This window comes from Myxine glutinosa, chromosome 7 (assembly GCF_964187855.1).
Source record: "Myxine glutinosa chromosome 7, kmMyxGlut1.1, whole genome shotgun sequence".
Lineage (NCBI taxonomy): Eukaryota > Metazoa > Chordata > Myxini > Myxiniformes > Myxinidae > Myxine > Myxine glutinosa.
Window position 1 is genome coordinate 139,086,148 of NC_136267.1, and position 17,650 is coordinate 139,103,797.

The 17,650-nt window shown below is 43.0% G+C and overlaps 1 protein-coding gene across 8 annotated transcripts in view; it reads left to right on the forward strand.

The window, feature by feature from the left end:
* SERGEF (secretion regulating guanine nucleotide exchange factor) overlaps nt 1-17,650 on the forward strand; it is a 373,010-nt gene that overhangs the window by 255,936 nt on the left and 99,424 nt on the right. For 7 of the 8 annotated variants that reach the window (XM_078782347.1, XM_068123300.2, XM_078782343.1 and 4 more), the window contains exon 11: nt 12,568-12,604. The exons of the other annotated variant lie outside the window; for it this stretch is intronic. In XM_078782347.1, the coding sequence (XP_078638473.1) occupies nt 12,568-12,604 (37 nt within the window). The remainder of the gene's footprint in view (nt 1-12,567; nt 12,605-17,650) is intronic. 8 annotated transcript variants of the gene reach the window in all.

Sequence of the window (17,650 nt, forward strand, 5' to 3'; positions counted from 1 at the left end):
TCACGATATGCTCTCAAATAGGTAATTTCATGCTGATATGAGGTGTCCTCATATGGTTCATCAAAAATCCATTGAGGACTATTCATTCGTTAGTGCTTCCGAAGCATGGCCTGGTCCATGGCAACATCACACACCTTTGCATATTTGATGGCGAACTCTTGCTGAGGTGACTATGTCAGGTGGATTGTTGACTTTGACGGTCAAATATCATCGAGATTTGTCATATTTGTGCTAATACTGTACTTTAATGAGCCTCTCTGATATTTGACCTTTAATTACCTGGAGTCGGTCTAATTGTGACCGAGACTGTGGGTAACATTGACTCCTGCGTTGGTCCAGGATACCTAAAGGCTTTGCGTCGACCCAGGGCTGGATTATGCTCGGCCGGAAATGCACCCAATTTGGAATACAGATTGGCTAACAGAGTCCTTCTGGTGCGACTGGAGGGGATTAAGGATTGATTTATTGCTTGTAACTCCTCTCCTAATTTTTTCCATCTTGCGTGGTGCAGCCTTGCAATGCCGCAAGCTATCCTACTGTTCTTTGTAAGATCTTGTGGCTTAAAGTTTTCTCAGTGCAGTAAATTGGAATGTGTGTATATCATTCATTGCAAGCAGTATTTTTTGTCCCCCATCGCACCGCGGAGCGAAAGGGGGACTATGGTTTTCCCTTCCGTCCGTGTGTGCGTGCGTGTGTGCGGACGTGTGTGCGTGCGTAAGCGAAGGACCGAATTCTAATTTGGTGTGTGGGTGAAACCCACGTCAAAATCCAAGATGGCCGCCGCCATGTATGTCTGAACCTTGCGAGCGGAATATCTTGAAAAATAAGCGAAGTACTAACTTCTAATCTGGTGTGTGGGTGTATCTATGCATAAGGAAGAAGGCTATTGATAATTGGGTCGCCACGTCAAAATCCAAGATGGCCACCGCCATGTATGTCTGAACCTTGTGAGCGAAATATCTTGAAAAATAAACGAACTACTAACTTCTAATCTGGTGTGTGGGTGTATCTATGCATAAGGAAGAAGGCTATTGATAATTGGCTCGCCACGTCAAAATCCAAGATGGCCGCCGCCATGTATGTCTGAACCTTGTGAGCGAAATATCTTGAAAAATAAACGAACTATACTGAAACGCAAAAGAAACTTACCACCTTTGAAACCTTTAAATATCAACAATAACACTGCGTGTAGTAAATGTGTGAACTTATTTGTGGACAATAGTGTCCTCACTGTCAGACAAAACGGTCACGGATGGTCACTTGAACCTTCAATGGTCACTTCATAGCACAGCTGTTGAACAGCCATTTTGACTGTCAGTGATTAGCCAAGGGGTACGGGATGATTTTAATGAGCTGCACGTGATGTCTTGATATTGGCTTTAAAAAGGCCAGTGCAAAATGGGCATTTCAATCAACATGCCACGATTGTCAAGGGATCAACGGCAGCATGCCCTGGGCATGCTGCAAGGCGGACTGAGCTACCGTGAGGTGGCACGTCGCCTTGGCTGTTCACACCAGACGATATCGGCCCTGGTGTACAGAGACACCCTCCACAGCTCTGCAGATGACAGACCTCGATCAGGGAGGCCAAGAGTCACCACTGCAAGGCAGGACAGGCAGATGGTCCGAAGTCACCTGCCGGATCGATTCCGTCCAGCATCCCGCACTGCGGCAGAAACTCCGGGGCGTGCAAACCCACGGATCTCCAATGATACTGCACGAAGACGACTGCATGACTATGGTCTGACTGCCAGAAGACCATACAGAGGCCCTGTGATGACGGCTGATATGGCGGCCCACACCATCACACTTGGGCCACCCCACCTGTTGGCTTGACGCACGCAACAATCGGCATATTGCTCGCCAGTTCTTCTCCAGACACGCTCACGCCCATCAGGACTGTCCACACAGAACCTTGACTCATCGCTGAAAGCGACCTCGTTCCACTGCGCCAAGGTCCACCGCTGATGCTGCTGGCACCATCTCTGTCGGTTGCGGCGATGGGCAGCCGTCATCACGGGGCCTCTGTATGGTCTTCTGGCAGTCAGACCATAGTCATGCAGTCGTCTTCGTGCAGTATCATTGGAGATCCGTGGGTTTGCACGCCCCGGAGTTTCTGCCGCAGTGCGGGATGCTGGACGGAATCGATCCCGCAGGTGACTTCGGACCATCTGCCTGTCCTGCCTTGCAGTGGTGACTCTTGGCCTCCCTGATCGAGGTCTGTCATCTGCTGAGTTGTGGGGGGTGTCTCTGTCCACCAGGGCCGATATCGTCTGGTGTGAACAGCCAAGGCGACGTGCCATGTCACGGTAGCTCAGTCCGCCTTGCAGCATGCCCAGGGCACGCTGCCGTTGATCCCTTGACAATCGTGGCATGTTGATTGAAATGCCCATTTTTCACTGGCCTTTTTAAAGCCAATATCAAGACATCACGTGCAGCTCATTAAAATCATTCCGTACCCCTTGGCTAATCACTGACAGTCAAAACGGCTGTTCAACAGCTGTGCTATGAAGTGACCATTGAAGGTTCAAGTGACCATCCGTGACCGTTTTGTCTGACAGAGAGGACACTATTGTCCACACATAAGTTCACACATTTACTACACGCAGTGTTATTGTTGATATTTAAAGGTTTCAAAGGTGGTAAGTTTCTTTTGCGTTTCAGTATACTAACTTCTAATCTGGTGTGTGGGTGTATCTATGCATAAGGAAGAACGCTATTGATAATATAATTGGGTCGCCACGTCAAAATCCAAGATGGCCACCTTGCGTCTTCCACTTTGTCAACTCACATCACTTCACCAACGGGGGACCTAGGCGTAACGCTTGTCCGTTTACAAAACATGGTAGAGTAATTACAAGCAGGACCTGAGAGCATGTTCAGCTGAGTGTTAGAGGTGTATTTTCCCCTCTTGTCAACAAAGGCCAAATGCCAGCAAGCATCAATTGGAAATCTCCACAATCATTATTTTTTCCACTGGACTCCAATGTTGCTGCACCAATCACTTCCACATGTTACTACTGTGAGCATTGCATCGCGTGGCTACCTGAGACTACATGGCCTGCTCTTCTGAGCATTGCTTGTAGTGTAGATAATATATTGTCTTGTCAGCACCCAAAATGACAACCCATATGGGCAATTCCACGGTTACTCATATTACAATACATTACATTAATATACAGTCACCTGAAAAAGTAAGTACACCCCATGTAAAGTTTTGACTTTTTCAACACATTTCAACATACAGCTATTTGATCTTCATTTCAACAATATTGATAGATAAAGGTGATATAATATAACAAATATCATGAAACATTTACATTTTGTAGTCCATTGTATAATTTAAATAAACATAAATGCAAATTTCGCATGTGGAAAAAGTAAGTACACCCTTGGCTCTAACAGGTGGTATTGCCCCCTTTGGCAGAAACAACCTCAAGTCGGCGTTTCTTATAACTGTCCACCAGTTTCTGACATCGACTGGGAGAAATTTTTGCCCACTCCTCCATGCAGAATTCTTTCAGCTGTGCGATGTTTGAGGGTTTTCTTGCATGCACAGCTCGTTTCAAATCCCCCCACAAAATCTCGATGGGATTTAGATCCGGGCTTTGACTTGGCCATTCCAGAACCCTCCATTTTTTTCTTTTCAGCCATTCCTTGGTGGATTTACTGGTATGTTTAGGTTCATTGTCATGTTGCAAGGTCCACCTTCGGTTGAGCTTCAACTCTCCGACATATGGCCTCACATTATCCTCAAGCACCCTCTGGTACAATGAAGAATTCATAATGTATTATATGATGGTGAGCTGCCCAGGCCCCGATGCAGCAAAGCTGCCCCAAACCATAACATTTGCACCACCATGCTTTACAGTTGGTATCAGCTTCTTGTGGTTAAATGCTGTCTTTGGTTTTCGCCAAACATGTCCTCTGGTACTGTGGCCAAATAGCTCTACCTTTGACGCATCTGTCCAGAGCACATTGTTCCAGAAGTGCTGGTCTTTGCCTCGGTGTTCATTGGCAAACTTTAGTCTTGCCCTGATGTTCTTTCTGGACAGCAAAGGTTTTCCTCCTGGCACTCCTCCCATGTAGATCAAATTTGTGCAGCCTCTTTCTAAAGGTAGACTCGTGCACTTTGACATCAACAGTGGCAAGAGCTACCTGTAGGTCCCGTGATGACATTCTGGGGTTCTTAGAGACTTCTTTCAGCATCTTCCAGTCTGCTCTCGGGCTGAACTTGTTGGGGCGGCCTCGCCTGAACAAGTTGGCAGCTGTTTGGAATCTTCTCCACTTGTACATGATCTTCCGGATAGTCGAATGATTGATTTCAAATTGTTTGGAGATCTTTTTAAATCCCTTCCCAGACTCGTAGGCATCTATAACCTTCTTTCTGAAGGCCTCAGATAGCTCTTTTGATCTAGGCATGGTGACGCTGCACACTTCAACAACAAAGAGCAAACCAAACTAAATGTCTGAGGTTTAAATAAGACAGGTTCCTCCAAGATCCTCTCTGACGATGTTCTAATCATTTGCACCTGAGCTGGTGCACCTGATTCTAATTTTAGGTATTTGAAGTAATGATAAATGGAGGGGTGTACTTACTTTTTCCACATGCGAAATTTGCATTTATGTTTATTTAAGTTACTAGGGCATTGCCCGTACGTGGGTGCCCGTTCCTTGCCAAAAAAAAAAAAAACGCTACCCGTACGCTCTACCCCGCCCGTACGCCCGTAAACAAAAAAAACAACGCTCTTCGCTTCCGCCCTTCGCTCTGACTGAATTGGGAGAAATAATGCGCATATGAAATCGAGAAATTATTATTTTCTCCGGAAGAAATCGAATTACGAACCGTAACGTAATGGCGGTCAGCTCGTAACGCGCTCAGCTCCGCTCGTTCTCACATCGGCCACGCCTACGCAACAAAGCGTTCTGTGATTGGCTGCCGGACCGGAAGTTCGCAAATCGTCGCAGTTACGATGAATCGTTTTAATTTAATCGCAGTTTGAATTCGTTTTAAAACATAGTTTAACGGCAACATAGTTTTCCAACGTGAATGCCCAATTATTCAATTAGCGCCAACGTATTTTGGCTTTTTGCAATTTAATCGCAAGGCAAAGTAGAAAGAGAAGAGGGAAAAAAAGAAAAGCCTTGCCTTGCTGCAAACAGCTGCTGCAAACAACAACAACATGGAAGGCTGCACTGTCCGGAAGTTGGCATATCGCAGTTACGATTATTTTAGTGTTAATGGCCAATTATTCAATTAGCGCCAACGTATTTTGGCTGTTTGCAATTTAATCGCAAGGAAAAGTAGAAAGAGAAGAGGGAAAAAAAGAAAAGCCTTGCATTAACGCATTAACGCTTGCATTGCATTAACGGTTCGGCACACGTGATAGCTCGCTGCTCTCTGATTGGTTGAAGCGTTTTTTGGACATAGCTCGGTAGGTACTTGTCCGATTAATTACAAACCTTGAAAAGGCACATCCTCGGGTCCCCAGCAATATACCTGGCAAGTTTCAAGTATATCGGACCCGTGGTTGTCGAGAAACAGCGGTCACAGACAAACACACAGACACACAGACACACAGACACACAGACACACAGACACACAGACACACAGACACACAGACACACAGACACACAGACACACAGAGATTGCTGGAATTATAGATAGATACAATGGACTACAACATGTAAATGTTTCATGATATTTGCTATATTATATCACCTTTATCTATCAATATTGTTGAAACTAGGGCATTGCCCGTACGTGGGTGCCCGTTCCTTGCCAAAAAAAAAAAAAACGCTACCCGTACGCTCTACCCCGCCCGTACGCCCGTAAACAAAAAAAACAACGCTCTTCGCTTCCGCCCTTCGCTCTGACTGAATTGGGAGAAATAATGCGCATATGAAATCGAGAAATTATTATTTTCTCCGGAAGAAATCGAATTACGAACCGTAACGTAATGGCGGTCAGCTCGTAACGCGCTCAGCTCCGCTCGTTCTCACATCGGCCACGCCTACGCAACAAAGCGTTCTGTGATTGGCTGCCGGACCGGAAGTTCGCAAATCGTCGCAGTTACGATGAATCGTTTTAATTTAATCGCAGTTTGAATTCGTTTTAAAACATAGTTTAACGGCAACATAGTTTTCCAACGTGAATGCCCAATTATTCAATTAGCGCCAACGTATTTTGGCTTTTTGCAATTTAATCGCAAGGCAAAGTAGAAAGAGAAGAGGGAAAAAAAGAAAAGCCTTGCCTTGCTGCAAACAGCTGCTGCAAACAACAACAACATGGAAGGCTGCACTGTCCGGAAGTTGGCATATCGCAGTTACGATTATTTTAGTGTTAATGGCCAATTATTCAATTAGCGCCAACGTATTTTGGCTGTTTGCAATTTAATCGCAAGGAAAAGTAGAAAGAGAAGAGGGAAAAAAAGAAAAGCCTTGCATTAACGCATTAACGCTTGCATTGCATTAACGGTTCGGCACACGTGATAGCTCGCTGCTCTCTGATTGGTTGAAGCGTTTTTTGGACATAGCTCGGTAGGTACTTGTCCGATTAATTACAAACCTTGAAAAGGCACATCCTCGGGTCCCCAGCAATATACCTGGCAAGTTTCAAGTATATCGGACCCGTGGTTGTCGAGAAACAGCGGTCACAGACAAACACACAGACACACAGACACACAGACACACAGACACACAGACACACAGACACACAGACACACAGACACACAGACACACAGACACACAGAGATTGCTGGAATTATAGATAGATGAAGATCAAATAGCTGTATGTTGAAATATGTTGAAAAAGTCAAAACTTTACATGGGGTGTACTTACTTTTTCACGTGACTGTATGTTATACGTATATATATATATATGTAATGTGAGTAACCGTGGAATTGCCCATATGATGTTGCAGTCCTGAGAGTGTGAGGTGTGCTTCTTTTTACCTATCGGTTTCAGATGACTTCGACATCTCCTGTGCCTTATTAACCTTCACAGACTATTCGAAACAACTTTATATTGCAACATGGATCTCGATGTTTTTCAATAGTGGTGGCGTACACAGAGTTGAAATAATATGATCTCAGGGAAATTCCTTTTTTATCAGTGATTTTATTTCAGTAACCTTAGTAAAAAATCTCATACATTTAAAAAATATTGCAACCTCTGACGAAAGAAGCAAGGAGCGGCCGCATTTAAGCCCGCACTCCACACACGTGCATTCTCAGGACCTGTACGAGTCGCTCCAATCGGCCGACCATTAACTGAAGGTTAACAATACCACTACTTCCATAATGGCTCGTGGTTTACAGGCAATATACCTCTTACTTTGATGAGATAATCGATAAAACAGCTTAGTATAGGAAGGCGTCCCTACTATGAAGCGTGTGATGAAACCTGGAAAAATGAATTCCCATCAATACGAGTGTACTGAAATAGAGAAACTGCACTCTGAAGTAGCTGGAACTTGCTTTTCTTCCAGTTGCCCTTCGTGCTAAGTGGTGCCATTCGGTGTACGGTTCATTGTAAACTTTGCATAATGCTGATTCTTAAAGCCAGGACTTTGTGCAACTTTGTTTTGTTCAGTTAAAAACACTTTGTCAGTAAAATCTTGTTGTCTGGTTACCAATCAGTCAAATCACTATACTTTTTGACACTTTTGACAGTTTAGGAATTTAGTTTGCTGTGAAGACGTTTCTTGCCAGGGGTTATGCTGGGCGCTTTACCGTTGCCTTCCCAGAAGTCGCTCAGGACATGAATTTGTAATTTGTTTGGGATGCCGGCAATACCTCACATACTCTTTGTGCAAAAGACCTCATGGGATCTTTCACGACCACCAACGACCAGTGCTGGAAGACCGGTCCTCTAGCTTAATTTCCTTCCAATGAACGGCACACGCAGTGATGCCTCACCCTTTACGTGAAACACGGGGATTGCAGTTTATAACTGGGTCAAGATCTAATCCCAATCAAGATAGCTTAGAGGCGAGTGTGCACTAGGCCATCCTACCAGCCCAACAAACTTCCTTTGTAAGAAATATTCAACCGAAGGTGGATTGAGGTTATGTTTTCACCCCAGTCTGTCTGTTTGTCTGTTTCTCGGAGCAGGATATCTCAAAATATTATGGACGGATTCAGACGAAATTTGATTGACAGTATGTGTGCGTAACAAGAACGAAAAGATGAGATTTTGGTGAAGTTCTGGATCCAGATGCAATTTTTTATTTTTTTTATTTGAAGCGATTCTTTAACATTGATAGGGGCCATAAACTATATACAGCACCGTATAGCATGTTAATTCAAAAAGTTGTGGACAGATTATGACAAGTCTAGGTGGATGAGTCGATCAGAAAGAACAAGCCGATTCTATTTTGGTTGAAGTCCGGATCCAGGTCCGGCCTATTAGTGGGATACCCCTATCCTAGTGGCCTAAACTGTTCAGCCTAGTGGAGGAATATGCTCTACCTAGTGCCGTTATAGTTCTTTATTAATTTATTGTCTCGCTTCCCCTGAAGATCTTACTGCTCGTCTCCTGGAATCCTTTTGTAATCGATAGCCAAGCTGGCACAACAAGATACAAGGGACAACCGTAGTACTTATACAAATTTGGTGCCAATTTTAGAATCGGTCAGTGTGGGAAATTGTGTTTGTAATTTATTTCTTTGTTTTATTTTATTTTGCATGAAACATACAAAACAATAGTCAAGGTTGTGCATGTAGTAACATGTTGTACAGCATGTTTGGCCTGCGCATGTAGTAACTTGTCATACAGCAGCGGTATTGTTTATTACAGGGACTTTGCCAGGTTGATGTCTTCAAGCATGAGAGACTTTCTTGAAAACTTCCTACCAGCCATTCAAAATGGAACCTTCTTACACATCCCTCCAATCGTTTTGAACAAGCACTGTCACAAACATACTGGCATTAGTTTGGCCAATTACCAAAAGTCTTTAGCCACTTTGAAATCAACATTTTTCTTTCTTTCTCCCTTTATCTTCTTTCTCATAATGCTGTATTTTTTGACTGAAAGCTTCAAGTTCAAGCCAAACACTAAATGTTGTGCTGCTAGTTACTCAAAATGCTGTTTGGTACTATAGTGGGGTTTTTGCTGAATTAACAGTTGGGGTATTCAATGATGTCCAAATCATTCCTGTTTTCATTTTGCAAAACTGCAGTTGTTTAGTTCATTGAGGCCTTGGGCATCGTTCAATCCCTTTGTTTTTTTTTCCAAGCTATTGTCTCACTCCACCGGCTTCCTCCCACATTATTTTACTCCTGCATAAGATGAATTAGGCAAAAAAAATAAATCTTTTTGACCCCACCCTCCCTCCATTCCCCCAACCAAAAGGTTTGAGGCTTGTGAGAATGTTTGCAAGATATATTTAGATTAACCTTCTATTTAATACTGTACTTGTAAATACAACCGGTCGCTTCGCTGATGGAATATGAAGAGAGCGGGGAGGGAGAAAGAGGGAGTAGAGAGGAGATTGGGGTTGAGAGAGAGGGGGTAGGAAGGAGTGTAAAGAGAGGAGGGAGGGGGAGCAAGGAGGCGATGGGGAAATGGGGAGGGGAAAGGGGTGTTCTGGAATTGCGTTTGGTAGGGGGACTTGAGGGGAAGCGGGGTGGGGGAGGCATGGTGCCGTCTGCCGGCATTAGTACAGGATTGAACGAAATGGGGTATGTTAAAACAGCACATTCAAGCAGGATAGCAATACCACCCATCGCTTTCAAACAGCACATACCATTTTAAAAGAGATTATAACATGGGCTTCCCTTGAGGGATGTAAATAAAACTGCGGCTGCCACACCCTGTGCTCCCGCTCTGGAACTGGAACTTTCCAAGGTGAAGGTTAATTTTAAACTTTTGTCATATTCAATTAAGATGACGGAACACATGTTTATATATGTACTTCATTTACTTTTTACGGCGTAGCCTCTAGGGCAAAGCCGTCTATAACAGTGTTTGTCCATCTGTATGTATGTATGTATGTATGTACGTATGTCCCCTCAAACGTATACCAATCAGAGCTGAGGATCTGGTCACATGACAGGGAGATGTCATTACGTCTGATGTCATTACGGTGTACAACGGCTGACTCCACACTCCGCCATTTTAATTCCAATTTCGTTCAGGCCGAACATGTCGTCGAACCTGTCATATATCATAATCGACATGCTCTACCTGTACGTTTTTCGTTCAGTGTGTAACACAAAACAAACCGATTGTTAAAATGACCATCAAATATCGAAAGCATAGACGTTACGGATCTTCCAACGACACAGTACTTATAGGCCCGGCAGGAAGGGTCATGTTGTTTACCCAACCCATGTGGGGTATATAGATTACAGTAGATTTTCGCTCAGTTCTGTAAGTAAAACTTACCTGACAAATATCGGGATTCCTCCATATTAATTTTTTTAATGTTATAAACAGCATTAGCGACTGTTTAAAAAGCTAATCATACGTGTTTCTGGTTTATAATATCTTACAAGCCCAGCTATGCCGCTGTTAGACTTTTGGTCTTGTTTTTAGTATGGTTACCATATTTTAACTTTCAAAAAAGAAGACATTCCGGAGAGTGACACTGAAAAAAGAGGACACTCTCGAGAGGGACACGCTGAAAAAAGAGGATACTCCAGAGAGTGGCAATCTGAAAAAAAGAAAACACTCTGTAAAGCGACACTGAAAAAAGTGGACACTCTAGAGTCTAGAGAGCAACACTCCAAAAAAAGAAAGAGCACACTCCGAAAACAAAGGACACTCCAGAGAGGAACACTGAAATAAGGGGACACTCTTTTCAAGGGTTTCCTCTACTTATGGAGCAATCGTATTGGCGGTCTCGTTATGTGTGTCTGGACCTCAATTAATTTTCAATGCAAACCACCACTCCGAGTCGAAATACTGAATTATTACTGGGAATATTGTGCTTTTCCGAGTCCACGTGAGATTGTAAATCAATAGCCCCTTTATTTGACACAGAGACATATGTACCAGCACTACATACCAAGCACTCTGCTTCCCATTCTTCTCGACCACTTCCAAAACACGGGAATTTTGTCTTGAGTTCTGCAGTGAATTTACTTTAGTTTTGGCATTGTGAAGAACTCTTGAAGAATATCAAACAAATGTGTACGGTACGGACTCAAAAAGACACTGAAGACTGAGCACGGTACTGGGCTCTCTCGCTGTGACATTGGACAGGAAGTCCCGGCCATTTTTATAGATGAGTATTTTTTTAAACCCTTGCTGGAAGGAGATTTAAGGACCAAAGTTAATTACACCACTGTCGACTGTATCACCATGGTTTCCAAACATCTGTTGATAAGGAATGGCTGGCTTGGAAAGTGATTAGCAATGTATACAGCGGTTATTAGGAATGAAGAACAGCGATCAGCGATGTTTTCAGCGATTCATAGGAATGAAGCTCTATTGTACACAAACCATTACAATATGTTCCAAGGTAAGGCATTTTTTATTAGGCCGAAACAAAATGGCAGATTTAGAACCCTGCGAAGTGAATGAGGACTGATAATGGGTAAGCCTGTTTTTGGTGTTAATTTAATAAGCCTGTTAATTATCTTCAAAATTGTTGTTTAACTTTACACAAACGCCCAGTTTTATTTCATGCACTCCCTTCGAGTTGTGTTAGGATGCATGCAAAGTTTCAGGCTGCTAGGTTTCATGGTTTTGGAGTGATGGAGGAGACACACACACACACACACACACACACTGACTGACACACATTGACATTTATCATTAGACACTGATAATTTCACCAAAATTCCAGATGGGATCATTCCAACAGAATTCCAGAACGGGTAATTCCACCAGAATTCCAGCAGGATCATTCTGCCAGAATTCCAGAACGGGTAATTCCACCAGAATTCCAGCAGGGATAATACTGCCAGGATTTCAGATGGGATAATTCGACCAGGATTCTGGATAGGATAATTTCCTATAATTGAGTTTCATCCCACCAGGAGCATCGCCATACATCGCCAACATCGCCATACAGGAGCAATTTCCTGTGATTGACTATTTTAGCATGGCATGTGATACCACATCCCACCAGGAGCAACGCTATGCCATACATATTTAAATTCAGAGAATTAGCGTCCTCCCAGCACCCTGAACCCCCAGGACTATTAATTTTTTTTAACGCTCTCACCCCCTATTATCTACCAGGGGCACACCCCAAGAGCACACACATCAGTTTACAGTTTTCAACTCATTCAATCGAGCCGTTCGGGAGTGGCATAAAAGTCAAGCAAACACACCAACACTTATTTCAATTATTATAGGATGATGAAGTATGATGATGATTACTACTTGTTTCGTGGCTGCCATCAGCCAGAATTTGGTGAAAAGATCAAGGAAACGGTCAAGCTTTGCATTTTTGCTAATTGCATAATTGTGTTTCCAACTACAAAGCATATATTGTAAAAGTTTATTTTGGGATACAAGTCTTTATCGTGTAAATGATTATTCGCAATCAAGAAATATGTGTTTGAATTTATTGTTTTTTGCCACCATCTCATCTTTTCTTTCTTTCTTTTCAGGTTGCCTGTGGTTCAGAACATACCTTGGCTATTGCAAGTAAGGAAAAGGAATTATGATATCTCTTGTCATTGTTAGTATTTTAATCAATATTGATCGATTATTTAACTACAGCATAACATGAGATGCTATGGTTGTAATGGGAGTGGAGGAAACATACAATAACCATGCAATGAGAGCCCTCTTTTTACCGTCTAAAACCCGCCAAATACCCTGGTTTTTTCTGACAAAATCGATATTCATTGCAAGTTATTTCCAAGGTCCCAAAAAGTATGTTTCTAACGTCCTAATTTTTGACACGACTCAGACATTTACGATGCCATACATGCTCGACCCTTACTAGACCAGTACGGTGCCATTGCCCAATGCGGATGCATGATGTCATCACACAACGTTCTGCTCGGGCATCCACACATGTTAGATCGAATGTTTTTTTTGTGGAAAGGAAAAGGGTGCTAAAAAGTGTTCTTCCACTCTTTTTGCATTTGTTAAAAAAAAATTGTGTGCAGCATTTCAAACCAACAGGGAAAACAGCATTGGTGTTTGAGATGGGGGGAAGGGTGGAAGAGGTGTGGGTTGTGAGCTGATGGCAGAAGCAATGTTTTTGAAGAATGTCCCACATTATGTTGAGTTGATGGTGTATGCAGTACATCAAATAGTAGCTTTTTCCTTGGAAAAGATGAGGCAGCAGCAGTATGCCCCATAAAATAGTCGGAGAACATTGACCACCGAGAATGTCCTGGAGCACTTGAAAGTCTTTGGGTTCTGAATGGCGGTATGTTTACTTGAATGGTGTTTGCAGAAAAAAATAGGGATGGGGTGACGGGTTATTTACAAGCAGTTATGGACAGAGCTTGTGATTTTTCAGGAAAAAAAATTGTATGCATACAAAGTTGCAAGATGTCAATATTGATCCAAAGCTGTCATTTTAGGACTTGTGAAAAACATTTTCCAAATTATAAAATGAAACATGACCAACCCAATATGCATTTAATTCTGCTATGAAAATGGAAAGGTGCAAAACCTTTCTTTGGGGTCTAATGGATTTTCTAAAATTCTTAGTATTGCTCTTGAGCCATCTACTTATTATGTATACAATGTACCCACACTGGCGCCTGGTGGGTCCTAAAATGAGAAAATGAAAATTGAGAGAAGGAAGCATGACTGGAGTGAGAAAGGAGGAGAGTGGGGCAGAGAATGGAAAGAAGGCTGTGTGGGAGGAGATACATGAAGGCAGAGGTAGAAGATGGATGTGGCATGCATAGAACATTAGGTGGGGGAAGAAGCTGAAGCGGGGTCATAATTCAGTTACATTTGTGTATGTAATAAATATATGACCAGCGAAAGTATAAGGGAAGAAGAATTGGAAAAATTGATATGGAAAGAGGGAAAGAAAAAAGTACTTTGTGATGATGACCAAGACTAATGACATACAGTCACGTGAAAAAGTAAGTACACCCCATGTAAAGTTTTGACTTTTTCAACATATTTTAACATACAGCTATTTGATCTTCATTTCAACAATATTGATAGATAAAGGTGATATAATACAACAAATATCATGAAACATTTACATTTTGTAGTCCATTGTATAATTTAAATAAACATAAATGCAAATTTCACATGTGGAAAAAGAAAGTACACCCTTTGCTCTAATAGGTGGTATTGCCCCCTTTGGTAGAAACAACCTCAAGTAGGCGTTTCTTAAAACTGTCTACCAGTCTCTGACATCGACTGGGAGAAATTTTTGCCCACTCCTCCATGCAGAATTCTTTCAGCTGTGCGATGTTTGAGGGGTTTCTTGCATGCACAGCTCGTTTCAAATCCCCCCACAACATCTCGATGGGATTTAGATCCGGGCTTTGACTTGGCCATTCCAGAACCCTCCATTTCTTTCTTTTCAGCCATTCCTTGGTGGATTTACTGGTATGTTTAGGGTCATTGTCATGTTGCAAGGTCCACCTCACATTATCCTCAAGCACCCTCTGGTACAATGAAGAATTCATAGTGGATTCTATGATGGTGAGCTGCCCAGGCCCTGATGCAGCAAAGCTGCCCCAAACCATAATAATATTTCCACCACCATGCTTTACAGTTGGTATCAGGTTTTGGGTTCAAATGCTGTTTTTGGTTTTCGCCAAACATGTCTTCTGGTACTGTGGGCAAATAGCTCTACCTTTGACTCATCTGTCCAGAGCACATTGTTCCACAAGTGCTGGTCTTTGCCAAGGTGTTCATTGGCAAACTTTAGTCTTGCCCTGATGTTCTTTCTGGACAGCAAAGTTTTCCTCCTGGCACACCTCCCATGTCGATCAAAATTGTGCAGCCTCTTTCTAATGGTAGACTCGTGCACTTTGACATCAACAGTGGCAAGAGCTACCTGTAGGTCCCGTGATGACATTCTGGGGTTCTTAGAGACTTCTTTCAGCATCTTGCGGTCTGCTCTCGGGCTGAACTTGCTGGGGCGGCCTGGCCTGAACAAGTTGGCAGTTGTTTGGAATCTTCTCCACTTGTAGATGATCTTCCGGACAGTCGAATGATCGATTTCAAATTGTTTGGAGATCTTTTTAAATCCCTTCCCAGACTCGTAGGCATCCATAACCTTCTTTCTGAAGGCCTCAGAGAGCTCTTTTGATCTAGGCATGGTGACGCCGCACACTTCAACAACAAAGAGCAAACCAAACTAAATGTCTGAGGTTTAAATAAGACAGGTTCCTCCAAGATCCTTTCTAACGATGTTCTAATCATTTGCACCTGAGCTGGTGCACCTGGTTCTAATTTTAGGTATTTGAAGTAGTGGTAAATGTAGGGGTGTACTTACTTTTTCCACAGACAGACAGACACAGACAGACAGAGACAGACAGACAGACACAGACAGACAGACAGACGCAGACAGACAGACAGACCGACACAGACAGACAGACACAGACAGACAGACAGACAGACACAGACAGACACACAAGAGACAGACAAGAGGGAAAGGGCTGGTCCATCTGGACCAATCGGCACTGACCGTGATCGCGCTGTCCTGATGAATCCGGGCCACAGGGAAGAATGAGGAAGATTTGGCCCTCGACCTGCATTGGCGGGTACAACCACCATGAAGCGGCGTCCCCAATAGTTGTGGTCATGTGATGATGGAATCGGTTGTGCTTTGGCAAACAGTCCTAGCAATTTGAGTATGTTGATTGTTTAAACAGCTTTGACATTTAATATTTTGAAAACCAAGAACATTTTCACGACAGAATGATTTGTCTTTAATTCCCATTTTTTGCCTCATGTGTTGCAAGGCTCATGGCAGGAGCTTTTATGTTGGACTCCATTAGCAAAAGTGTTGGGACAGGAAGGAAATATTTGCTGACTTAGTAATTTGCATCTTTATTCAGTCTGTGTTTCGAACACTTTGTACCAAATGTTGGTAATATCGGGCATTTTTTAAGTGTTATGCCATTCCTCCTTCAGAGCAAGTGCACATTCTCTGTTGACCTTTGCCCTCAAGCAGAATTCCAAGTTGTCCTAAAGTGGTTTAAAATTGGGTTCAATCGAGGTTCGTGTGTGGCCATGCAGATTTCCAAAGGTACTGTCGTACCTGCTCTTAAGGACACAGTGATATGGTAGGATGGTTGCCATGCTGGTACACTGAAGAACAGTGACGGTAGTGGTGCATCTGATGAATTCCATGAACATCGCCACCCACGTGTGATTCCGTCACATTACCTGGTCTGCCTCACTGAGAGTAGTACTCGTCTGTAGCCATGTGACAGTTCTGGTTCAATACATATAATTGAATTCTCTCTGCTCTTCTTAGCATTCAAGATAATTACCTTATATGTTCAAAATTAGAGTGCACATGGTGATTCCGTCACGATGGAATTCATGATCTTCACCAGTCTGGCATTATGGCCCAACTGTAGTTTCACTGTCCATTTAGTTGTGGCATTACCACTTGGATTATCATTCCATGGTTCAAATTATGATTTAGGAGTTACCTAAAAGAGAGGATCCTCAACCAAAAGAACAATGGTAAATCCACTCTCCTGTTGTTTCATGATGTCGGCGTGTGCAGTTGCCTGGGGCCTGTCTCCGGTTTCTGCTGCTGTAAGCACTTCTGGCTGGTGTTGCAATGATTCACATCCGCCACTGTACACTGTGCAACTAATGCTTGCTAATGATATCACGAAAAGGGGGCTGGATGTTGCAGCTGGAGCCTGCTCGACTCCAGAATGTCTGGCTCTGGGTTTTGAACCCTGATCATAATTTTGTCAGGATGTTGATCTTTGTGTCATTTGGACGTTTTAACTAATCTCGTGGTATATTTTAACAGCTAAAATAATAATAATTGCATGGGAGCTTTAGGATGGATCTGCTGAGCATTTCCATCTCATGGGCACTCGGCTCGTGATATTGAAATCTCCAGGCTTGTATCCCATGTACGCTGGTAGTTGTCCATTGTCTATTAGCATCCTTGCATGTAATTCACGTAAAACACTCGTCCCAATGTCCTTCTCCTGCATTTAATATGAGGGTCATCCAAAAAGTTCTGTCATCCCACTCATGGCAGAGAACCATCGACTGATTGTATTTGTGTTGCCCGATTAGTCCCCTACCAGTTTCACCAGTGAGGAATATAGGTTTGCTCTCCGTCTGTCTGTCCGTCCATCTGTCTGTCCCACCTGTGGTTTTCCACACTTTTTTTCCCATACCCTTAACGTATTCAACTGAAACTTTCGACATGGCTTTATTATGAGTTTCAGGGTGTTTTGTCAAATTTTCACAGTTATGCTATTTTTGTACTTTCAGATAGTTATGCTATCACATCGGCAGGGGACATGTATTACAAAGCAATTCTCGCTCTTGTTCTACATGATGTCCATCTACTTCAATGCACTTCATCCAATGGTCAACCAACTTCGATCCCAGTGCAGAAGCCTTTTTTATTTTCCTACAAAAACAACGCTCATGGTCATGGAAGAGCAACGTTAATTGACAGCTGGGTAACAGGGCATCAATTGCACACAACCAACAAGAGAATAAATGAACAGGAAATGGAGAGAGAGGAAGATAGAAGAAGAAGAACCACCTATA